Raw genomic sequence first — 26,744 nt, forward strand, 5'->3', positions numbered from 1 at the left:
TAATACTTAGACCAAGTGCCTAGTAGTTTTCTTACGTCACAAAGTACTTGATAAATAATCAAACATAAAAGTACAATATGTTAAGTCGAACTTCACAATTATAAATGGAAATGTATATATCCTCAATTTTAGCATAACCTACTTCCATAGGAATTGAATACTACAAGAAGCAGTTACCACTTTTACTTAATTAATGGGGCTAGCATATACGAACACAAGTGCATATGAAAAAAGGAAAAGTACTTTTTTTCATTCTATTACTCTTCAATTTTCTTCTCTTCTCTGCTGCAGGCACTAACTTGTGCTGGGATACAACTCAAGTGTTGATCACCCTCTGGTGCCTCAGTCAATTGGCAAATCTTCATAAGAACATATGAAAAGCCACTCTACAGATTATTCCAAACATCATGGGCTAGATTTACCTGCGTGACTTGATCATTTGGGGGGGGGGGGGGGGGGGGGGGGGAGGGGGGGCGGAAGATTCACCAATGAACTCAGTGAATTTTTGGGGGTATTGGCATTGCTCCCTGTGATTGTCAACTTAAAATGGGGAGGGGGAATGGCAAGAGCTGCATGATTTAAATGCCTGCAGCTGCTTTAAAGGCCTGGCTTCTTTAGGACCAGTTTTGTTTGGAAGGAGGGGAAACTTTGTTCACTGAATGTCAGAGGTCAGTTACAGGGCACTGAGCACTCACATTGCTAAGAGTATGAAATGATTCTGGCCCAAATTAGGACGAGAAGAGATTAGGATTGCCAACTGTGATTGGAGGCATTCCTGGAGGTTTGATCACGTGACATTCTGACCACATGGCATCTGATCATGTGATGCTTGACCATGTATTGCCTGATCATGTGAGCAAATATTTATACCCTTCCCTTTGAAATTAAGTTTAAGGGGTCGATTTTCCTGAAGCTGTCGGGAAGAAGGCGGGACTATAACTTTCGGGTTTTAGACCCACCTACATCGACGTCCGGCCAATCCGCGTGATTTTCCCTTGATTGACCTTGTTGAGCCCGCCCAGCGGGCTCAGCAGGCCAATTAAGGGCCATCTGGCAACAGGTGACGTCACAGACTGAAATTTCATCTGTCAAGAGATTTTGACAGATGAAATATCAGTGTTTCACAGCTGTTTGAAGCTGCCAAACACTGACAGTCTGAGTTCTAACATGAGTCCTTCTGCACAGACTCAGTTAGAACTCTCAGCAGCACTCAAAGCTGAAGGCTGTCACTTTCCACAGATCGCAGCCATTCAGCTTTAAGTGCCGGCTGAGTGATGCGCTCCCGACGCCTACAGGAAGAAAGGCTGTTAAGGCAAGTACAGGTAAGTAAAAGTTCTTTACACACTTTAGACACACCAAACACACTTACCTTTGCACTCATGCACCCATCACTCACCTGAACACCGACATCACGACCCCTCCAACTCCTTCAACCCGACGGCCCGCCTGCTCTAACCTGGCGTGGTTTGGAGCCGTCGGGAATCCCACACGACACCCCTCAAAATACGGATTAGGCTAAAAACTGCCTGTTAACAGGCAGTTAATTGGCACTAATCCCTTCCTGTCTGGGGTCGGCGGGTCCCAGTGCGGGGCGGGTACCCTCCGCCTCTGAAACTTGTGTGGAGCGAAGTTTTGGGCGGGATGGTGTCGGGACCCCCGAATTTGGGATTCCCCCCCCCCCCCACACGCCTGAAACCCCGCCTGACGGCTCCAGGAAAATCGATCCCCAAGTCTCTATCTCAATAGCCACATGTGGTGAAAAATCCTAAGGTCTAATAGCACTCAAGTCAAGAGCCTTCCACCTCACTTCCCCCTTTTTTCTTCCAGTGAGAATCCTTAGTTTCTGTTCCCTAGTTCCCCATTCGCCCACCAGTGGAAACAATCTTTCACTGTTTACCCACAGTAAAGTCCCCAGGTTTCACTTATCCCTTTAACTGGCTGCTCCTCTCTGTGCCGCTCCCACTCACCACCTTGCTGCTGCTGCTCCCGGCTCTGTGGGAAATGCTGGACCCTGCGTCTACCCCATTCCCAGTCGCCCTCTCGCCCCAACCCCCATTCCCCTGAACCCTCATTCCCCCTGCCACACTCAAGGCCCCGTCCCCCCCAATTTCAGAAACCTCCCCCCGATTTCCAACCCCCCCCAACCAGGTCGCGACTCTCTGCGGGTGCTGGCTCCGAGCAGTGGCTGGTGATAAGCTCCGTGGAAAAGGCAGGGAAATTATTCTGTTTAAAATGAATGCAGTTTAAATGTGCAGGAAATTTACATCGCTGATCTCCCAGGTTGCTGGAGGCAGTGCTCGGGATAGGAACCCCTAATTCCAGGAAAATCCTAGGAGGATTGGGTACCTTACAAGGGATCCTGCTTGAGATGAGGGGGAGGGGGCCGGTCATAGGAATTGCCCAAGCACAGTGGAGGTAGGTAGCTTGGTCAGTTAGGGCCACCTGTACAACCTGTTAGACAGCCGCTGGAAGTTTAATGATCTGACCAGTTTAGGGAAACCAAGAAGTCAGCTACACCACCCCAGGATGCGTTGGACTAAGTATGCTCATCAGTTGCAACTACCTTCTCTTCACTGTGCTGAAATGAGTCAAGAGCTTACAATTAATGCCCAGTAGGTTCTGCTAGGCCCTTAACACTGCCAATCTTCATCTGAAAGTGTTTCTCTACTCACAAAGGAACTTCGTGGACCCAACAGAAAGCCTCATCTGATATGCATTTGTTTGTTTCAAGTAGCTGTTATCAACCAATTATGGTCTGTCTGCTGACACCTCGGTTGAACTGCAATTCATGGCATGGTAGAGGGTATTAACACTGTCTACATTCTTCTCAAAAGATTAGAAGTTGAGGAGACAGACATGCTTGACCTTTTAAAAGAAGGATTCTTTCAGAGTATCACATATACATGTAGGCATTGGGAATAATGAAATTCCCCAAATGAATGGAAAATCATAGGTTGCACACCCATAATGTCCTGATATGCGAGTGGGAAAGGCCGGTTGTATTCAAAAATTTGTCTCGAACATTAAATTAGCTAGTTTCAGGGATCAGACTAATCATGCAAAAGACACTAAACTTAAAAAATAACTCCATTTAACGATCTTGAATACAACCGGCCTTTCCCACTCACATATCACGACATCATGGGTGTGCAGCCTGTGATTTTCCATTCATTTGGGGAATTTCATTATTCCCAATGCCTACATGTATACAGTATGTGATACTCTGAAAGAATCCTTCTTTTAAAAGGTCAAGAATGGCAAACATTTTGTCTGAGTACACCTCTGTGAAGCACCTTTTGACAATGTTCTGCATTAAAGGCACTATATAAATGCAAGTTGTTGTTGTCAATCAATAGATTAAGAGATTGAGCAATTAAGCATAAAGAGGAATTTCTACCAATTACTTTTAAAGTTAAATATTGCTACAGTTGAAGAAGCCCAAAGACACTGGGCTAAAAACATCTGCACTTCATCAACATATTGAAAACAAAAATCTCATTCTTTCCCCTTCCCCTGACTCCTGTGGCAGATGGTCGACTAGCAAAAGCTACAATCTTAGGTTGACAGGCAATTAAACACCTGCTTGAAGGTGCAACATACGCACTGGATTTTATAACACATATAATACAGTATTTCTGTCTTCTGAAAACTAAAAATTATAAATACAGAGATACTTACTGGTTGAGACAATGTGTATATGAATTCTTGTCCTCTTCTATGATTGAAACAATGAGTGTGATAAGTTTGGACCAAAAGTCCAAATTTCTGATGCTTGGCCCTTGCTCCTCTGGAGGAACCTCAGCTTTTTTATTCTGTGGGATTAAAAGAAAAAGTTTTTCTGATGGGTACACAAATTGTCTTATTTTTAGTAGCTAACCTAAAAATACACACCAACTAAAAGTGTTATTGTGGTGAGTGTTACATCAAAGCGCTGATCTTGCCTACTTCTAGACCTTCAATGATGGATGGTTCTAATTTTAAAATTGTCACTGCCTACCCAGGTGTTAGATTTTTCCTCCCATTCTGTATATTGAAATATATTGCATTAGAACATGACTAACATAGATGGCATTTAATTGCCTCTTGCACGGAAACCTTTACAAGATTATTTTTCATAAATCAAGTGTCATTTTTTGTATGGACTAGTGATTATTTATTAATGTAACTGCAACTTTTGTTAAACTGCAATGTCAACCAAAGAAGTCTTTTCCCAGTTTCATCATCAGAAAAGTATAAAATTTACACTTCGTGACAATGCTCTGCATAAATTCGGTTAGTATGTATAAGTCAAACGATTGGTACATGCAAGAAAATTGTTGAAGACTGTAGCTTTGTTATGCGACACAAAGTTCCTGATACCCAAACTCATCGTTTGGAAAAATGGAATGTTGTTTACAGAGATGAGACATGTTAACATTGAGAGACTATAGAAGGTGACATATCCTGCAAGTTGTACAGCAAATCAATGCTCAATAATGATATTTTATAGTTAACCATAGAAAATAGATGTTAGATGTTCAGTTTATTGACTGGTCATTATAATTTTACAAATAGATATCAGCAAAAATTCTTAAGGCATTTCAATTGATACTTAACTGCTTATTGTTCACTGGTTTTAAGACAGTAAACACTTTTGGGAAGATGTTTTATAAATATGAGACAGGTTCAGAGGTCATGTCATTGTACAAGTATAGATGTGAGTAAGTGTAGCCTTGTACAGATCATATGTTCTCTGTACAAATATAAAGCTAAAGCAGGCTTTATCGTATGCCTCCAAGATGGTCGACAGGTGCCAGAATGTCTGTACTGTCGTAAATGATCTATGTTCTTGACTGGTTTAATATATCGAACCAGGAAGAACATTTTCAGAGGTGTGAATGATACCCATTCTGTACATAATTCATTCTGGAACAGACAGTGCCAGAGAGACACATGAACAAACAAGTAAGACTTCCGCATTTCTATATACACGTGGATTTTCTGTTATCTCTAGGCAAATTAAAAAGAAAATAGAACATGTAAACCCCAGGTTTGAAGACAGCTGAGCAGTGAGAAAAGAAGGAAAGGGACAAGACACAAAACATTTTCAGGAACTATGCGGAAGTTTGCACTGAAATGTGAGATAGACTTGTGGAAAAGACTATTTACCTTTTACTTCTAAAGAAGCAGAGGACATCATCAAAGGTCTGGGAATTTAGTAGCTAGTCATTGTGTAAAATTGTGCTGTTCTATGCTTTTACTTGTTAAGGTTACAGTAAATAAATCAAGTAATTCAATTTGGAGCCTAAAACAAACTCTGTGTTGTATAGGTATTTACATCTAGGAGAACAACTAGGAGAAACAACAAGAATGCAGAGCACACTCGTAAACAAGGATGTATGTGACTCAAAGTATGAGATCCCTTGCTGGGCAGAAATCCAAGAGGCTGTAGATTCTGGGCCATGAGGTCTGCTTACAGGAAGCAACACCATTGAAAGGAAGAACAGTCCATTAAATTAGCTTAATCATTGATCACAAAGTACAGAATTAAAAGTTACAGTGAAAGAAAATAAACATGTTACATCAAATACATGCCAACGTATTCTCATCTGGATGGTATAGATGATTATTATTTTGAAAAAGGCACAGGAAGATTGTGTGAAATATTAAAACTTGGAGAAATCTGCTGTGCTTGCTTTTATTTCTCTAATTATTAACAAACGTGATTTGTAGTTTATAGCCGAGATATACCGTCTATTATAGTATTATTTATCAGTCAGTCAAAGAAACTAAGGCCTAGATTTTCAGTGTGCCGTGAGGCGGGCTTTTAGGCGGGCAGGGGTCAAAAATCCCGAATTCGGGGGTCCCGACACCATCCCGCCCAAAACCCGCCTCCACGTAAGTTTCAGAGGAGGCGGGTACCCGCCCTGCACTGGGACCCGCCGACCCGAGGCGGGAAGGGATTAGTGCCAATTAACTGCCTATTAACAGGTACAGGAAACTCTCGGATATCCGGCACTGACGGGACCGAGCTGTTGCCGGTGGAACAAAACTGCCGGAGAAACGAGCAGTAATGTTAAAACATACGGAGCTTCTGAGCTCTGTATCTAGCAACAAACCCTGTTGCATAGCAACAGCCTCAAAACAGACGGCGCAGCTTGCAAGCGTCTCTGTAGCTAAGCAACAGCTTCAGCTAGACGCTTGCAGAGCCTCGACTGGAGAAAAAAAAGCAACAAAAACTAAAAAAACTTATCTGAACCGACTCCTGAATTTTGCCGGTAGATAGAGCGTTCTGGACATTTAACCTCCGGTTAAACGAAAGTTTCCTGCAGTTAACAGGCAGTTTTTAGCCTAATCCCTATTTTGAGGGGTGTCGTGTGGGATTCCTGACAGCTCCAAACCACGCCAGGTTAGAGCAGGCGGGCTGTCAGGTTGAAGGACTTGGCGGGGTCGCGATGTCGGTGTTCAGGTGAGTGATGGGTGCATGAGTGCAAAGGTAAGTGTGTTTGGTGTGTCTAAAGTGTGTAAAGAAGTTTAAATTACCTGTACTTACCTTCACAGCCCTTCCTCCTCTAGGTTTCGGGAGTCCATCACTCAGCCGGCACTGAAAGCAAAATGGCTGCGAGCTGTCAAAAGTAACAGCCTTCAGCTTTCATTGCCGGTGAGAGTTCTAACCGAGTCTGTGTAGAAGGACTCAGGTTAGAAGTAAGACTGTCAGTGTTTGACAGCTTCAAACAGCTGTGAAACACTGATATTTCATCTGTCAAGACCTCTTGACAGATGAAATTTCAGTCTGTGACGTCACCTGTTGTCAGGTGGCCCTTAATTGGCCTGCTGAGCCCGCTGGGCGGGCTCAACAAGGTCAATTAAGGGAAAATCGTGTGGATTGGCCGGACGTTGATGTGGGCGGGACTAAAACCCAAAAGTTGTAGTCCCGCCTCCTTTCCGACAGCTTAATGAAAATCGACCCCCAAGAGTCGAATGTGTCTGATACTGTTTAATGAGCCTATCAGCAGTATGGGGATTTATTTTTCACTCCGGGTACACCACCTTGCAAATTACTTTGAACATAAGGTCACATTTTTGTTCACAAGAAGCGCGAGCTTCCCTGCAGAAATGGAACCTTGTGTTAGGCATAAGACAAGGTATTGGGACAGCACCTGGACCGTAGTACCTTGCATTTATTTAGCATCATTAATGTCGAAAAAATATCCCAAGGCATTTCACATGGGAGAAATGTATGCTGTTCATTCGTGGACAAGTTAGGAGAGATGATCAAAAGCATGGGTGAAAAGAAAGGTTCTGAGGAGGTTTTTAAAGAATGGCAGAGAAATAGCAAGACTGGAGGGATTAGGGAGGGAGTTCCAGATAGTAGAGCCAAGACAGTTGAAGGCTCTCCCACAGCATGAAGCAGAAGGATGGGAAATGTGTAGGAGCCATGTCAGAGGACTGAAGGATTTGGTCTGGAGTGTAATGCTGGAGAAAGCTGCAAAACTAGGATTGGGAAAAGTTATAGATGGGCTTATAGATAAGGACGAGGCGGTGGCAGCAGATATAGCTACATGGATAGTTTTGATTTTTGAGACAAAAAAGTCCATCAGCTGCTTGTATTTGGCTTTGGAAATGAAGGTGAGAGGAAAGGGTTATTTGTTGCTGAGGCGTTTGGGATTATCTCTGCTCCAGGATGATGCTGGAGTAAGAGCAGGATTTGGCTGTGCAGAGATAGTCAGAACACATTTTCCTGTCATTTCTGAAAACAAAACAACATGCCACCAGACTAATGTGTATAAGATTTTATCCATTTTAACAAGCTTACTGCAACAAATTACAGGAATAGTATACAGAAGCAAAAAAAACCCCAGCAAGATACTAATAATATAAAATGACCAAACTTACATACTATATGAACTGATCTGTTTTATTTAACAAAAACCATATAAAATCCTTGCAGCTTTCTTTAGGCAATTCTTGGAAACATTCAGTATGGTGCAGTTTTACATCTCACCCGCCCCTGACCCACCCGTTTATGGGAATTAAAATTACTCCCACTGTCTCTGGACTACAATTACCATTTTTCAAGGAAACACATGAACACAGACTGGATGCCAAAAAAAAAAACAGCCTCATGGGATAAATGTCTTATTGTCATCATTCTGAGTTATACTTTACCTGATGCAAAGCCAGACAGCTGAGAAACCACCTATTTGAAGAGGTTTCACTTGCCCATAATGCTAAGGGTGCCAGGCCGATGTTGATCTGGTACATGGCTCAAAATTACAAAGTTATAAAAGCAGCCTTAAGGGAACTTCGAACATCTGAAAACATATCACTCTGAATCATCTAATTGTTTTTTTTAATGGAATAGGACCATGCCAACAGGATCCCTGAATGCGGAGGTCAGCTACTGATAATTTTATTAATGTACATGCCTTTCTAAAGTATCCTGGTATTTTAATGAACATGCTACAGTAAATTAATTTAAATTTCATCTAAGTGCAGTTCTGTTATGCTATTTCTGTCACAGTGCAAAGTATGAGCAGGGCTGGAAGGGTTCGCTTCCCTTCACACTAATTAAGCCCCATTACATTCTAAACTATGTATGTCAGGAAAAGGGAATAGTTAGACATCAAAGTAAAAATAAAGGCTGCATATCAAATTATAAAAAAAAACTTTGTTGAATCCTTGTAGAATTTCCTACTCTGAATCAAATAATTAAACTTACAAATAGGATACGAACTTACTGGATCTGTCTGATATTCTCGGCTGTACAGTTCATGGCAGTTATTGAAGATGTATTCATAAGTGGAATTCAGACAAGCTTTTACACAATCTTTCACTACTTGACTGGCCCGTGGTGGGCTCTGCAGTTCCTGGACCTAAGAAAAGAGAGAGAATGAAATAAGTCTTAAAATATTACAAAATTGTAAGACATTGTTCTGTACTTCCTTAATACCTTCAACAGGCAGCACTCCCTCAGTATCACACTGTAGATTTTTACATATATAAGAATCGTTATGCAAAACTGAAAATCTTTCACAGCTGAATTTTTCTTGCTTTAAAGAAAACAATATGTTGTTCCTATAGTTGAGGAACAAATGCATCTTCAATCCCATGTTCTCCATGGACTGCTCTAACCTTTTTGATTGTGTAATCAAGAAATCACGAGGCACAATAATACCTCAGGAAGTCACCACACACACTAATCGGAGTGGATTTCCCCAGCTTCCATTTAATTTTCACTCCAACCCAAATTTGCTTAATCCATATCCCAAGGCTTTTAATATATACATTCCATCTCCTAAATGTCTACATTTCCTTATTCTTAATGTTCACATTGGATCTTTTTTAATGTGTAGATCCCGCCTACACAATTTAAATATTTTTACAATCTCCAAAAGGAACAGTGCCTTGGATAGATTTAGAATGTAATTTTTTTTAAATTTTGCATTAAAAAATATTCCTTGATATATTTAAGAGTGGTAACCTGGTGCAGTTTTATTAATACAGCTAAAAATGGGTTTATCACAAAATATATGCATTTTTAATCAGAGTCCACCACTTGTGAGTAACCTGATTTTAAATTGGTGTACAATAGTCAGTTTCTTAATAAATTAAAAAAATTTAAAGTTTTTTTTTTCTTTTTAAAAAGGTGCCTACCAGTGCCCTTGCACCTAAAAAAATCTTAATATCAAGAACCTCTTTGAAGGCCCGCAATCAGACGCAATTAGTGGAAACTCTGCATGGTGATTAATTCGAACTGGGGGTGTGGCCAGTTTTGTGGGCGGGGCCAGCTTCCAGTGCAATGTTTTTAAACTAGCGCAAGGATTGAAGATGCATAAACTTGATTTGCGCTGGACGTAATTTGTGCTAGAAATTCCTCGATCTTTTGCGCCGGCCTGGCCAATTTTAGGCGAATGGAGCGCAACCTAGCAGAAACTTCAGGCCAACATGTTTTAATGTTGTGACAGTATTTGTGCGGGTTAGGTTGATTGGCCATGATAAAAATTGGTCCTTAGTGTTAGGGGGGATTAAATACCTGGGGTTACGAGGATAGGGCTTGGGTGGGATGGCTGTCGGTGTAGGGACCGGGTGCTAGGGTTTGGATGATCAGCCATGATCTCGTTGAATGGCGGAGCAGGCTCGAAGGGCCGAATGGCCTACTCCTGCTCCTATCTTCTATGTTTCTATGTTTTCTATGTATTTGATACTCAAGCTGCATTTTTCTCAGTTCCAAACCATGTCAACTGTACAGTATTAGATAAATATTATATTATACTGATTAACCTACCTTCATTCGAAAGAAGGTTATACTGGTCAAAAGATCAACTGTAGACTTCAAATCTTGTAGTCTTTCAGGACTGCTTGCTGGGAAATTATTCTGTTTAAAAGGAAGTATTTTATCTGCAATTTCAAAACTACATTCGAATATAAAATAGAACAAATCCATGCAAATCTTAGTAGCATTACAAAGTATAGAGCACAATCTAATTGGGTACAATCCAGGAGTTCAGTATTTCAACTCCGTGGGGTCAATTTTCCTGGAGCCGTCAGGCGGGGTTTCAGGTGTGTGGGGAGGAAAATCCCAAATTCGGGGGTCCCGACACCATCCCGCCCCACGCAAGTTTCAGGGGCGGCGGGTACCCGCCCCGCACTGGGACCCGCCGAAACCAGGCGGGAAGGGATTAGTGCCAATTAACTGCCTGTTAACAGGCAGTTTTTAGCCTAATCCGTATTTTGAGGGGTTTCGTGTCGGATTCCCGACGGCTCCAAACAACGCCAGGTTAGAGCAGGCGGGCCATTGGGTTGAAGGAGTTGGAGGGGTCGCGATGTCGGTGCTCAGGTGAGTGATGGGTGCATGAGTGCAAAGGTAAGTGTGTTTGGTGTGTCTAAAGTGTTTAAAGAACTTTTACTTACCTGTACTTACCTTAACAGCCTTTCTTCCTGTAGCCGTCGGGAGCCCATCACTCAGCCGGCACTTAAAGTTGAATGGCTGCGATCTGTGAAAAATGACAGCCTTCAGCTTTGAGTGCTGCTGAGAGTTCTAACTGAGTCTGTGCAGAAGGACTCATGTTAGAACTCAGACTGTCAGTGTTTCACAGCTTCAAACAGCTGTGAAACACTGATATTTCATCTGTCAAGAACTCTTGACAGATGAAATTGCAGTCTGTGACGTCACCTGTTGCCGGGTGGCCCTTAATTGGCCTGCTGAGCCCGCTGGGCGGGCTCAACAAGGTCAATCAAGGGAAAATCGCACGGATTGGCCGGGCGTTGAAGTAGGCGGGTCTAAAACCCGAAAGTTGTAGTCCCGCCTTCTTCCCGACAGCTTCAGGAAAATCGACCCCCATATATCAGCATTCTTGTACCATGGAACAAACTCAAACAGAGCAAACATTTTTTTTGTATTTTCATCTGGTCTAAGTTTCAGGTAGTCTGACTTTCATAGCTCTTTTTATGTATTAATCCTAACCATACTTTTTATTCCATCTATCCCAATGCCCTAGATGTAACTCATGCCACAGAAGTAAATTATGTGCAGATGGCTAAGTCTATGAATCATTAAATTAGCCTTCAGTTATTAAACGAGGCTTCTCTATTCTATCAGATAACACTTCTACCCCCTCGTGCATGGAGGAGGCGATATTACAATTTATGGTAATAATATTACAATTGTATGATATGAAGTAAACTTGCTGCAGCAAAACACTGGCTGTGTAAGACAACTGAATGCTGTTGTGTATGTACCTTTAAGAGAATAACTGGTCTCAGACTGCAGTACCGGCAGTGACCACCCCTGTATAAAAGGCGCTAGTGAGCCTCTGTTGTTTCAGTTTCACTATTGACTTCCATCAGTAAAGACGTGTTTTGTTCAACTCCTGCTGTCCGTGTCTCAATCATTCACGGACATAATACTGGCGACGAGCAGATACGAACCTACCTACAGTCTGCACCACCTCCTGGGATCCATTCCTACAGCGAAGTGAGCAGAGGTCGAGGCCAGAAAGAAAAGTAAGTAAGAGGCAGTAGAAACAGGCGTCGACAGTGGGCATCCGCCCCTGTGTTTGCGGAGTTGAAGATTGCTGGAGAAGCTGTCGGAAGCGGGGCCTGGTTCCTGTCGACGGTGCTTCAGCTAATCGGGCTGGTGGCAGGTAGTGCACTGATCCTTCCTGGGCTGCGGCGGTCGCGAACTCGAGCGGGTGGTTTGCAACGGGGCCGAGCAGTGTTGTCGGGAAGAGAGAGAGAGGGTGGAGCACACGGCGCGGCCGGTGCTACGAAGCCGGGCTGCGTATAGACCCGCGAAGAGGGAGGCAAGAGTCCCACAGGGTTGTTCCACGACGGGAAAATAATAAAAAAAGAAATATTAAACGCGCAAGAAACCGCGAGGAGCTGCAGGTTGCAATGGGAACCGCGGAAAGCAGCGCTAACAACAGCGGGGAAGAAGGCAAAGCGCGGGAGGCGCCATTTTAGATTTGCAAGATGCCGAAGACTGGCTGTATCACTGCTTTTGATAATACAAGAGAGGACTGGACCACGTATGTGGAAAGAGTCGAGGTATATTTCGAGGCAAATGAAATAGCGGAGGAGAAAAAGGCATCGATATTGCTAAACTTAATGGGCGCTAGAACGTACGGCCTATTGCGGGACCTGATTACTCCAGCCAAACCGAAGGCGAAGAGTTTTAAGGAAATTGTTGCTGTCCTACAGGAACACCTAAACCCTGCACCGCTGTTGATAGCAGAAAGATTTAAATTCCACAGGAGAATTCAGCATAAAGATGAGAGCAATGCTGAGTACCTTACGGAACTACGCAAGCTATCAAAGCACTGCCAGTTCGGAGCAGGACTGGCAGATACTCTACGGGACAAATTTGTCTGTGGACTCCTGAGTGAAGGAACACAGAAGAAGTTACTCTCAGAGAAAGAGCTGACGCTAGATAAGGCTTTCAGCGTGGCAGTATCGTATGAAGCAGCAGCCAGGGGAGCTGCAGAAATTCAACAAAAACCACAGGAATACGGCACCCACGAAATGACACAGGGATTTGTAAAATGTTATCGCTGCGGCAGAACTAACCATGACCAGAAGGACTGCTGGTCCAAAGACAAAATATGCAGGCAATGCGGGAAGATGGGACACATTGCACGAGTTTGCAGGTCTGGGAAGAAGACCAGCGACAACAAAAAGGCTACTAAGGAACCGTACAAGAAAGTACAAAAGATGACGGACAGTAGTTCCGAAGACCAGATGAGCGATAGTGAATCCGGGAACAGGAGACTAAGCTGTCTCAAACTTCACAATGTAATCGCAAAAGAGGATCACCGAACCATTTGGGTCACCCTCACGATAGCAGGGTCCCAAGTTAAAATGGAACTGGATACAGGATCAGCGCTAACCGTCATGAATCGACGAGACTACGAGCGGCTATTTTCACACATACCCTTGAGAGAGACATCCATCGTCTTGACGACGTATACGGGGCAAAAAGTATACCCCAGAGGAAAAATAAGGGTGCCTGTCGAATACAACGGCAAGAAAATACGGATATTGTATCTCTACATACTGCCAAATGGTGGACCACCGTTATTGGGACGTGAATGGATCAGGAAGATAAACTTAGATTGGCACTCCATTCATGCAATGACGGTGGACGGTAAAAAAGATGAAGACGTCACTCCTGGACGATTGTCAACAATCTTAGCTAACGCCAAAGAGGTATTTCAACAAGAACTGGGCACGCTTAAAGGCGTAACTGCCTCGATAAAAATAGAAGAGAATGCAGTTCCCAAGTTTTTCAAAGCAAGACCGGTACCATATGCAATTCGCCCAGACGTCGAGGCAGAGCTGGAGAATCTGGAGAAGGCAGGCGTGTTGTCTAAGGTCGACTGGAGCGAGTGGGCGACACCCATCGTTCTTGTCATGAAGAAAACGTTAAGCAATAAGTCCGGGGAGCCAAGGAAGATTCGCATCTGTGGGGATTTCAAGGTGACGGTGAACCCAGTCCTTCACACAGTACAATATCCTCTTCCAAGGATAGAAGACATCTTCGCCTCACTGTCTGGAGGGAAGCGTTTTACAAAAATTGACCTAGCACAAGCATATTTGCAGATGGAGGTTGAAGAGTCCTCTAGGAAGTATCTCACGATAAACACTCACAAAGGTCTTTACCAGTATCATCGATTGGTATTCGGAGTAGCATCGGCTCCAGCGATATGGCAAAGAGCGATGGAACAAGTCCTGCAAGGGATTCCGGGGACTCAGTGTTACTTGGACGACATCCTTGTGACAGGTGAAGATGACAGTGAACACCTTAACAACCTAGAACAGGTGCTCACTAGACTACGGGAACATGGGCTGCGAGCCAACCACCCCAAGTGCGAATTTTTTAAGAAACAGATATCGTATTGTGGCCACGTGATTGATGAAGAGGGGTTACATAAGTCCCCTGACAAAATTGAAGCGGTTGTTAAGGCCCCAGCGCCTGAAAATGTGTCGCAACTGAGGTCATTCCTCGGATTGGTGAATTACTATCATAAGTTTTTGCCGAATTTGTCGACAATTCTGCACCCACTGAACGCCCTGCTACGAACGGGGGTAGCATGGAAATGGAGCGATGATTGTAAGCGGGCCTTTCAGAAGAGTAAGGACTTAATCACTTCAAGGGAAGTATTGGCTCACTACAACCCAGCACTGCCGATCAGACTGGCGTGTGATGCGTCTCCCTACGGCATTGGGGTGGTACTGTCACATAAATTCCTTGATGGTTTAGAGAGGCCGATAGCTTTTGCGTCATGCTCGTTAACTTCTGCCGAGCGTAACTACGCCCAGATTGACAGAGGTCCTCAGCCTAGTGTGGGGGGTGAAGAAGTTCAATCACTACCTGCGCGGTCAAAAATTTACTCTACTAACCGATCATCAACCTCTTGTCTCCATTTTCAACCCTCAGAAGGGCGTACCGATAATGACAGCACAACGGCTGCAGAGGTGGTCCCTTTTCCTAGGGGCACACCAATATGACATCGAGTACAAAGGAACTAAACAGCATGGAAATGCTGATGGATTGTCACGCCTACCGTTGCAGACGGTGGAAGAAGACGACCTTGCAGTGGATCCAATGGAGTTATTCCACTCGACCATAGTCGAATGTCTCCCTGTGACGAATGCAAACATAGAAAAGGAAACACGGAATGACCCGACGCTATCACGGGTCTATGATTTAACGGTGAAGGGATGGCCAGCACATGGCGAACCACTGCTGCCAGCATTCTTGCCGAGAAGAGAACAGCTGTCAGTGTGCAGAGGAACCTTGATAGGTGGAATTACTACTCTGGATCCACACAAGTTGACGGATAGAGTGCTCAATGAGCTTCATGAGGGTCATCTGGGTGGGGTAAAAATGAAGAACTTAGCCAGAGCGTTTGTGTGGTGGCCGGGAATCGATAGAGAAATCGAAGAGATGACCAAGAGCTGTGCAGGATGCCAGAAGGTCCAAAACGCCCCACCACAAGCTCTTCTGCATCCATGGGAGTGGCCCTCATCTCCATGGCAAAGGGTGCACATTGATTTTGCTGGTCCCTTCATGGACTCGATGTTTTTAATTGCGGTGGATGCACAAAGTGGCCAGAGGTAATAAAAATGTCCTCAACCACCACGGAAAAAACTATCGCAGTTTTACGAACCATATTCGCCAGGAATGGGCTGCCTGAACAGATTTGCTCTGACAATGGACCAGAGTTTGTGTCTGAAGAGTTCCGGAGGTTCTTAAAGAACAATGGTGTTAAGCATTACACATCTGCCCCATATCATCCAGCCACTAATGGATTGGCCGAGAGGTTTGTCCAAACATTCAAGAAGGCTATCAAGGCAATGTGTAATGAAGATATACCCCTACAACACAAGGTGGACAACTTCTTGTTTGCCTACCGGAATGCGACACATGCAGTCACCAACCAAACTCCGGCCATGATGTTCTTCAATCGAAGACTACAATGCCGCTTGGATTTGGTTAAGCCAAACGTCCGACGAGATGTGGAGAACAGGCAGTTTCAGAATATGAATGAAAGGCCGACCAGGAGTTTTAAGATAGGTCAACCAGTTTTGGCCCGGGACTACCGCACTGAGAAATAGCAGCCAGGAACGATTTGTACACGGCAAGGACCTCTCATGTATACCGTGGACGTTAGAGAGAGCATTGTAAGACGCCATGCTGACCAGATTCTAGAGTCACTGGAAAACGTCAACTCCACAACATGATCTGATACACCTGGTAATGAAATCGACGTGCCAATTGCAGCTACCGCAGAACCGGTAATATTGGAAGATGAACCAAACAACGACATTGATCCCGACTCAACATTGCCAGAAGAACCTGATACCCCAAAGAGGCGTTATCCAGACAGAATCAGGAAGCCTCCTCAAAGACTGAACTTATAATTGCTTAAACTTAACCAATGTATCTAGCAACCGTAATTGTGATTGTAATTAGTTATCATTTAGTTGTTAAATGAATGTTATGTACTGTTTATCTAAAAGGGGAGGAATTGTTGTGTATGTACCTTTAAGAGAATAACTGGTCTCAGACTGCAGTAACCACCCCTGTATAAAAGGCGCTAGTGAGCCTCTGTTGTTTCAGTTTCACTATTGACTTCCATCAGTAAAGACGTGTTTTGTTCAACTCCTGCTGTCCGTGTCTCAATCATTCACAGACATAATAAATGCATGTTTTGATTCATTTAATATGCTACAGTAGAGTAGATTCAGTCACGACACAAAAAGTGCAAGAATTTATAGTAACCTCTTGTAGAAGGGAAGAGGCTCCACCGTACAATAAGACTCTACTTTATGGCCTGGAAATTGAACCCCACTGCACCCGTTTTTCAGTGCAAAACTGAGGCAAAAAGCACCAATTTCATGATGTTGTGTCCTGTGAGCCAAGGGAGCTTGAAATATGTCCAACCCCATATTGTCTAAAATATGCATTAGTCCCCTTGCAAATGCTAATGCAGGCCCTAACCCAATCTTGAAACTGGTTAGCATCAAGAGGAGCGTGGCTCCACTCAGTTATTTAGGTGCTTCGGCGGCCTAACCAGTGGTCCTCAAAGGGATCGCTGGAGGCCGCCAACAAAAAGGTACGCTTTTTTAAAAAACGTACCTTTTTGTGGAGCTGGGAGGAGCAGGAGTTCTCCTCCTGGCTTCACAGCAATACTGTGGGCTGCTGCTGGACTGCATTAGCCCCTCACCACCTCCCCAGACTTACCAGAGGGTCGCTGAAGGCAGCCGGCCTAAATTGGAGAGTTGCGGATTGGGATGTATACATAACTTTTTGGTTGTGTAACACAACTGTAAACTTTAGGTTTAAATTGAGAACAAATATGCTCAAAGTAAATATGCTACTTTATGGGTCACCTTAGAATAAATAATTAATAAAAATGTTAATATTGTCTCAACGGTATGACTTTAACTTCAGCTTTGGTACAATTACCTTAGTCTGACATGAAATGGTATCTCCATTCTGGATATCTGATTCCTGACACAGCCCTTTCAGTTCAAACAGGCGTACGCAATTTCCTGCTGTCAGTTTGAGCTTACCAAGAAATTAAGACTGCCAATATCCCTTTCCATTAGTGATGATCAGCAACCTGGAAGGTTAGCCGGAGGTCTACATTAACCTCTTTTTGTACTGCTACAACTCTCTTACATACACATATAGTACAATAGACGTGGAACTGCTGGGAACAGTTAGGCGCAATATATATGCATGACAACTTGTTTAACACTTTATATTTCAGTGTCAATTTAGTCAATGCAGTAGATTAATCCTGCAATGAAAAGAATATTGCACCAACAGAAGCCCAAACACGCAAATGAGCATCTCATTCTGGGATGCCAAACCTGAAGGTCTAAACTAGATGCTTATTTCTCCTTTGCAACTATATTTTCCTTTATTGCAGTTTGTTTCCTATTTGTCTCAAACCAGTAAAATTTAGGTAACCCCCAAAAAATGAATGACATTAACACAGTATCTTTTGTACTGCATAAATTTTTCATTTCTAATCAGGACTTTTATTCATGACATAATTTTTTTTCATCTAAGCAGAATTAAAAGATGATATTTTGTGTCAAAACTCACCCTATACATTGACAGATCAATACGAAGAGAATTGTGCAGTTGGTCCAGAAGTTTTACAAACCTCTCTTTCTGCAAGAAATAACAGAAACATTTCAACACTGATTTGAAACATGAGGGTAGATTTTCAACCTTCTCGGCTGGCTGTCACGGATCAGCTGCCTCTTTTAGAAACCATCCAATTTTCATTTCCATTGATTTCGTTGGAAACAAAATCTGCCCCATTATGTTAAAATATGCAGTTAGCTCTCTGTAATGATCTGCATATCTAAGTAATAGTTAGTATATCATCTCAATCAAAAGAAGTCATTTGGAACAGATTATTCTGAACAGAATCGGTGCTCAGTCATTCATCTCGACAGAGCAGTTAAAAAATTAGAACCATGACTTGTACACATAATTGCTACACACTATGGTACGGCACTGACTTTTTTTTTTGCAGCTTCCCCACATGTTTCACACACCTGAAACTCTACTGGGAATCTACAGTGGAACATTAACCATCATGTTCTGCAGCAACATGTATAGTATTCTTTTAAAGTCAACATATATGATTTTGTCTCATTTATTGTATAACATTTATTTTAAATTTTAAGTGATTATTTCATCTCTGGCACTATTAAACCATAAATAATTTTTATACATGATTTGTCTTATTTAAGATAAAAACATGAATAAATAGGTAATATGGGCATTAAAGTGTTTTAACTCAAGGCAATGCACTAATATACTGCTTGGACAATTTCAAAAAATATTCAGTTTGTTCAAATGACATGTGTTTCATCTCCATCACTCTGCTATAACAGATATCTTTAAAACAGTATGCATTCTTTCAGCTTGTACAGCTCTGTACAAGACGAAGTATGAGATCACCAGCAAACCTCTAAAGGCTAAAAGAAACCTCCCGATGTGATTGTGTTTTCAGATATTCAAACTGTTACGAAGGTTCATTAACACTCATTAACAGGTGTTACTCACTGACGCACTAGAAACCAGTGAACAAGTCGTTAAATGAAAGATAATTTACCTTCTTCCAAGAAGCATCCTCCATACAATGTTAGAATGGACCAGCATCAGGCCACAACATATTGGGAAAGTCACATAAAAGGATGACCACCCTTTTTAAGATGAATTGTGATATTGGCTACATCCCTATGTGACTCACGCTGTTCCCACACATAAGGACGTACTTTGCCCTGGAGCATCAGTTAATTTTATCCAAAGATATTTTCTGAAGATGACATTTTGTGTTGTTGCAATTTCTTCAATGCCTGAGGGATGGCAGAATAGATGCGTGGAGGATGCTCACCGTTTAACCACTTACCTGGGGGCTACATCTGACATTAACATTTCAAACAGCAACTTTTCACAATTAATTTCTGAACAAAGGTGTTTAGGCAAGCAATGAGAGGTTACTCAGGACAGACATGTCCCATTGCCTCGGTGCAGCCAGTTAAGTGCACCATTGTCAAAGAAACAATAAACTTCACCCAGAGATAGAGTTGACTAAAGCCAATTTTTAAAATCACATTTACACAGCTTATCTGAAGTCATAAATAATAATACCAAAGTGTCCTATTTTACCACAGTTACCCAATGTATATTATCTAGGGACACTTGTTTCAGGAATACCCAAAATGCAGTTATGGAATGACTTTTAATGTTGTTTCCTGCCAGTTACATGGCAGCAAAGTAATATACATTCAAGAAGCCACCTGGGAAGCCATGTTTTAGTGACAGGCATAAAATAAACAGCTGCTCAGATTGTTGGAGAGATTTGGTATGTTCCATATACAGTAACTAGCTAGAGCACCACAATCATCCACACAGTGAAGATGTTCTTCTATCTCAAATTTCTGAAGAGGAGAATAAAAATCTGAGAATATATGATCCTCTACTTCACCTCAGCCACCATGAATACCCAACAGTTCATCTGCTACAGAAATCTGCCCCAGTAAAATTAAGGGTGGGATTGGTCACATGACTGATGCCCAAGATGTCACAAAATATCTTAAACGGTAACTCGAAGTAATTTTTACATAAGAACATAAGAAATAGGAGCAGGAGTGGGCCAATCGGCCCCTCGAGCCTGCTCCGCCATTCAATAAGATCATGGCTGATCTGATCCTAACCGCCAATCTACTATCACAGAACCATCTCCTGAATCTAACAGAATTAGACACACGAAATAGGAGCAGGAGCAGGCTACACAGCCCCTGGGCCCGCTCCGCTACCCACAGGGCCATGACCGATCCGAACCTAGACTCATGTCCAAATTCCTGCCCGCTCCCCGTAACCCTTAATTCTCTTTACTTCTAGGAAACTGTCTATTTCTGTTTTAAATTTATGCAATGATGTAGCTTCTACAGCTTTTTGGGGCAGCATATTCCATGGACCTACCACCCTCCGAGTGAAGTAGTTCCTCCTCATCTCAGTTTTGAAAGAGCAGCCCCTTATTCTAAGACTATGCCCCCTAGTTCTAGTTTCACCCATTGGAAACATCCTCCCCACATCCACCCGATCCAACCCCTTCACAATCTTATATGTTTCAATAAGATCGCCTCTCATTCTTCTGAACTCCAATGAGTAGAGTCCCAATCTACTCAACCTCTCCTCATATGTCCATCCCCTCATCCCCGGGATTAACCGAGTGAGCCTTCTTTGTACTGACTCGAGAGCAAGTATGTCTTTTCTTAAGTATGGACACCAAAACTGTATGCAGTATTCCAGGTGCGGTCTCACCAATACCTTGTACAACTGAAGCAATACCTCCCTATTTTTATATTCTATCCCCCTAGCAATGAAAGCCAACATTCCATTGGCCTTCTTAATCACTTGCTGCACCTGCATACTAACCTTTTGAGTTTCGTGCACCAGGACCCCTAGATCCCTTTGTACTTCAGTACTTTCCAGTTTCTTGCCATTAAGATAATAACTTGCTCTACGATTTTTCCTGCCAAAGTGCATAACCTCACACTTTCCAGTATTGTATTCCATCTGCCAAATCTCTGCCCACTTACTTAGCCTGTCTATGTCCCCTTGCAGGTTTTTTATGTCCTCCTCACTCACTACTTTCCCTCCCATCTTAGTATCATCTGCAAACTTTGATATGTTACACTCGGTCCCCTCCTCCAAATCGTTAATATAGATTGTAAAGAGTTGGGGACCCAGCACGGACCCCTGCGGAACACCACTAGTTACTGATTGCCAGTCTGAGAATGAACCATTTATCCCAACTCTCTGCCTTCTGTTAGATAGCCAATCCTCTATCCATGCCAGAATATTACCCCCAATCCCGTGATTTTTTTATCTTAAGCAATAATCTTTTGTGTGGCACCTTGTCAAATGCCTTTTGGAAGTCTAAATACACTACGTCCACTGGTTCCCCTTTATCCACCCTATATGTTACTTCCTCAAAGAACTCCAGCAAATTTGTCAAACATGACTTCCCCTTCATAAAACCATGCTGACTTTGTCCTATTAAATTATGATTATCCAAATGTCCTGTTACTGTCTCCTTAATAATGGACTCCAATATTTTACCTACCACAGATGACAGGCTAACCAGTCTATAGTTTCCAGCCTTCTGTCTACTGCCCTTTTTAAATAAGGGCGTTACATTAGCAGTTTTCCAGTCTGCCGGGACCTTTGCTGAGTCCAGGGAGTTTTGGAAAATTACCAATGCACCCACAATCCCTACCGCCACTTCCCTCAAGACCCTAGGATGAAAGCCATCAGGTCCAGGTGATTTATTCGCCTTGAGTCCCATTATTTTACCGAGTACCACTTCCTTAGTGATTTTGATCGTGTTTAGCTCCCTGTTTGTCCAGTGTTGGGATAATCTTAGTGTCTTCTACTGTAAAGACTGATACAAAATATTCAGTGTTTTTGCCATCTCCATATTTCCCACCATTAATTTCCCGGTCTCATCCTCTAAGGGACCAACATTTACTTTAGCCACCCTTTTTCTTTTTATATAACTATAAAAACTCTTACTATCTGTTTTTATATTTTTTGCTAATTTACTTTCGTAATCTATCCTCCCTTTCTTAATCAATCTTTTTGTTATTTTTTGCTGTCTTTTAAAGTTTTCCCAATCCTCTATCCTCCCACTGGATTTGGCTACCTTATATGCCCTTGTTTTTAGTCGAATACTATCCTTAATTTCTTTACTTAGCCACGGATGGCTGTCTTTTCTTTTAAACCCTTTTCTTCTCAGTGGAATATATATTTTTTGGAAGTTGTAAAATAACTCCTTAAATGTACACCACTGATCATGTATCGTCTTACCCTTTAATCTATTTTCCCAATCCACTCTACTCAATTCCGCTCTCATACCTTCATAGTCTCCTTTATTCAAGCTTAGCACGCTTGTTTGAGATCCAACCTTCTCACCCTCTAATTGAATATGGAATTCAACCATGTTATGGTCACTCATTCCAAGGGGATCCTTTACTAGGACATTATTAATTAATCCTGTCTTGTTACACAGGACCAGATCCAAGGTTGCTTGCCCCCTGGTCGGTTCAGTTACATACTGCTCAAGAAACCCATCCCTAATACACTCAATGAACTCATCCTCAAGGCAGCCCTGCCCAATTTGATTTGTCCAATTAATATGATAGTTAAAATCCACCACAATTATAGATGTTCCCTTATTACAAGCCTCAACTATTTCCTGATGGATACTCCGTCCAACAGAGTTGCAACTGTTCGGAGGCCTATAGACTACGCCCACTAGTGTTTTTTTCCCCTTATTATTCCTTACCTCCACCCAAACTGTTTCATTATCCTGATCTTTTGACCCAATATCATTTCTCTGTATTACAGTGATTCCTTCCTTTATTAACATAGCCACCCCACCTCCCCTTCCTTCCTGCCTGTCCTTCCTGATCGTTAAATAACCTGGTATGTTTAATTCCCAGGCATTGTCACCCTGCAGCCATGTTTCTGTAATGGCCACAAGATCATACCCATATGTAGTTATTTGTGCCATTAACTCGTCTATTTTGTTACGAATGCTACGTGCATTCAGATAGAGAACTTTCAAATATGTTTTGTGACACTTAGTTCCTGCTTTTGCCCTTTTTATTACTTTACCTTTTACTCCATACCTTCTGCCCCTTCCTGACACGCTCTGGTTTTTAATTTCCCCACTGCTACCTAAGTCTATGACCTTCTCTGTTGTCATTTTTATTATTTGCTCTCTAGCAGTGTAGAGAGGATCAGATCTATGGAAGAATGAGAATTACACCAGAACAATTGGAAAGGCAGTCCTTGCAAATATGGCAAGGCATATTGGCTGTCTTAAACCATAATAGTGGTTTATTTTGTCTTCAGTATGGATTATTAACCCCAGCTATCAGGGGCCTCAGTCTTCAGGGTGTCAAAATAATTCATATTATACATCTGATTTTCTCCCAATACATACATATTTTTAATTGCAAATTTTGAGACTCAAGCTATGAAGTAACAAAGAATGTTCATCTTAAACTACCAAATTCAGTGGCTAAAATAGTTAATTTGCTTTTATTAAGGTGGTATGTAATTCATAAATTATTCATTAACAGATCATGTCCTAAGTATTGTGTCTTTATAAATTATTACTGTAATTTTCAGAATGATTACGGTGCATTTTCAGTAGCTGTATAAATCCAGATAGAATAGAATGCAAATCAGCTATAAAATTTTAATTAACCTTTCTAAACACCTATGTTTTTACAGCACATCGATTTAAATCTTAATGTGTGGGAGGAAGGGAGAACCAAGTCTCTAAAAACAGAACAGCTAATTGGTTATTTTACTGGGAACTAATTTACAAAGTGACTGTCAGTATAATAACGAGTTATAATGTGGTGGTAGGGTCGTCAATAAATGGCTATAAGATTTATCAGCTGACAATTGTTTGGGACTTCAGCAGAACACATTCTACACTTCAGATTCTATCATGATATAAAATTTACATAAGAACATAATACAGGAAACTTTGCGCTATCCGGCACCGACGGGACCGAGCTGTTGCCGTTCCCTCAAAACTGCCGGACAAACCAGCGCTAATGTTGAAACATACGGAGCTCAAAAGCTTCCGTATCTGTCAACAAACCCTTCTAAACAGTCCAAGCGTCTCTGTAGCTTAGCAACAGCTTCAGCGAGACCTTGCAGAGCTTGACTGTTGAGAAAAAAGCAACGAGAAGAAAAAAAACCTAACGAAACGGCTCCTGATTTTTGCCGGTGTCTCGAGCATTCCGGACAGTTAGCCTCCGGATAACACAAAGTTTCCTGTTAATAGGAGCTGGAGTAGGCCATTTGGCCCCTCGAGCCTGCTCCACTGTGCAATAAGATCATGACTGATCTGGTCTTGGCCTCAACTCTGCTCCCCATAACCCCTGACTCCCTTATTGTTCAAAAATCTGTCCTTCTCCAACTTAAATATATTCAATGACCCAGCCTCCACAGCTCTCTGGGGCAGAGAATTCCAAAGATTCATGACCCTCTGAGAAGAAAAAAATTCCTTGGGGTCAATTTTAACTCAGTTGCGGGGAATTGTTGGGTTCCCCAAATTTAGTGTTTCCCACACGAATCTAAATGGGTCTGTGAGATTGATGCAATTTTAACTCAATTGGCCAATTGATTTCCAACGTGTGGGAACCCTTGGCAATTGAGTATTTCCAGTCAGAAAGTCGCAGAATATGACGTCATCATTGCTGCTGCTTTTAAGGTCCACAGCAAGCCTTGCATCTTCTGCAGGTTTCCAAACTTTACCATTAAGATGGCATGGGAGCCTGCAGGAGCAATGGCCAGCAGGAGGGCAAGAGCTGCCCCAAAATTTGATGAGGCTTCACTCCAGGCATTACTGGATGGTGCTAGGGCCCACAGGGAGGTCCTGTTCCCTTCTTCAGGGAGGAAGAGGCCTCCCAGTCAGGCCAAGGCTGTGTGGCTACAGGTGGCTGGGGCAGTCAACTCCTTGGGGCTCACATGGCGCACCTGGATGCAGTGCAGGAAAATATTCCATGACCTTCATCGCACTGGAAAAGTAGGTATGAAGTTTCCATCACCCTCAATCTGATCCCCATTGCCTTTCCTCACCAGCACTCAGCTTTAGCAATCTCTTCCTCTACATCCCACTTGACACTCACATCCATGCACCCTTAGCCATTCCCTCTCTCTCTATGCTCACATTCACCTAACTATTCGACCATGCAGCCCTCACACTCCCTCTCACTCTGATGCTTTGAACACAACTGACAACACACAGGGAGGGCCCTTGGTCTTGCAACCTCACTCCATCTTTGTCTCCTTCTAAGTATCTATGCTATGCAATCTCTGCACTCACTCCTTCATTCTCACTCAACCTCCACTTGTCTCCCTCATTGCAGGAAGAGAGAGCTCACAACAGGAGAGCGAGAGCCAGGACAGGAGTCTCTGGCAGGTTTTGTCTCTAGGGTCGCTGCGAGTGTGGAGCGAATGGAAGAGTCCATAGCGAACATGAGCAGAGCCTTTGTGGAGTCAGTGGCGCATGAACGCATGAACACGGAAAGGATGGCTACCTACGTGGAAATGATTGCTGCCTCCATGGTAAGGCTGGCTACCGTAGAGAAGAGGATGGCTATGGTAGAGGAGAGGAGGGCTACGGCCATGGAGGAGGTTAGTCGCCAGGGTATGGAAAACATGGTGAGTGTTCAGAATAGAATGACATCTCTTGAGGAGCGATGGGCATCTATTGAACAGAGAAACCAGACCTTCATGGAAGTCCTTCTGAGTAGGACTGCCATTGCAGAGACGGGTCCCCATGGCCCCCCTGATGTGCAGCAAGGTGCTCTCAAGCCACTTGCAGGCACTTAGAGGGACCTGACCCATGAGAGGGAGGTTGGTGGCAGACCTCAAGGAAGTGGGGGCCCCTCTCCAAGCGCTCACACTTCCATGCCACTGCAGAGCCCTCGGTTAGAGCTCCACCGGAGTCCACACCCAACTGAGAGAGACATCTCAACTCCTGCACAGCCGCAGAAGCAACAGACTGCTGATGAGCCCTCACAGGCTCGCCACCCCAAAGGACGCCCGCCAAAGGTGTCGAGACAGGAGCAGCAGCAAGGGGCCTCCACATCTGCTGAAGCCACAGGGGAACCACTATGTAGGAGCACGCGCAAGAGGAAAATAAAGCACAAATAGTCACAGGGGTAGTCACTTGGGTGAAATGGTGTGTGTATTTTGTAAAAATGCCATCAGTTGTTTGTTTTGCATAAAAATTCTGATGGCAACTGCTGCAGTTCTGGCGTGTGTCATTTCGCGAATGGGGCTTTCACTTTGAGGGCTTAGGATTACTTGCAGTTGTCAGGATGCGGGTCAAATAGCTCGGAATCCGCAGGGTTTGGCCATTGTCGATGCTCAGGTAAGAAGCTGCGAGGCAAAAGAGTTTGATTTACTAGGCTAAGCAAATCTGGCCAGGATGAGTGCGTTTCTTGCATCCTGGGCAGCAATGTTCTCGCGTAATGCTGCCGCTGGTTGATGGGCCTCTGCAGGATGCTCGTTTTCGCCCTCCTACTCCTCCTCATCATCTGAGGAGGGTGTGAGGAGCCACTTGGTCCTCAGGAATCTGCAAGCGACGACGCTGTGCCATGTTGTGGAGTGCACAGCAAACCACGACGATTCT

The 26,744-nt window shown here is 43.2% G+C and overlaps 1 protein-coding gene across 1 annotated transcript in view; it reads right to left on the reverse strand.

Annotated features, from left to right (window-relative positions):
• LOC147108174 (protein unc-13 homolog A-like) overlaps positions 1-26,744 on the reverse strand; it is a 470,724-nt gene that overhangs the window by 111,569 nt on the left and 332,411 nt on the right. The window contains exons 22-25 of the mRNA XM_086004706.1: positions 18,101-18,169; positions 10,268-10,357; positions 8,721-8,855; positions 3,679-3,812 (exon numbers count right to left, since the gene is read on the reverse strand). Coding sequence (XP_085860832.1) covers positions 3,679-3,812; positions 8,721-8,855; positions 10,268-10,357; positions 18,101-18,169 — 428 coding nt within the window. The remainder of the gene's footprint in view (positions 1-3,678; positions 3,813-8,720; positions 8,856-10,267; positions 10,358-18,100; positions 18,170-26,744) is intronic.

Source organism: Somniosus microcephalus, chromosome 13 (assembly GCF_052327205.1).
Source record: "Somniosus microcephalus isolate GS21.2 chromosome 13, FLI_Smic_1.0, whole genome shotgun sequence".
In the NCBI taxonomy this organism is placed as follows: domain Eukaryota; kingdom Metazoa; phylum Chordata; class Chondrichthyes; order Squaliformes; family Somniosidae; genus Somniosus; species Somniosus microcephalus.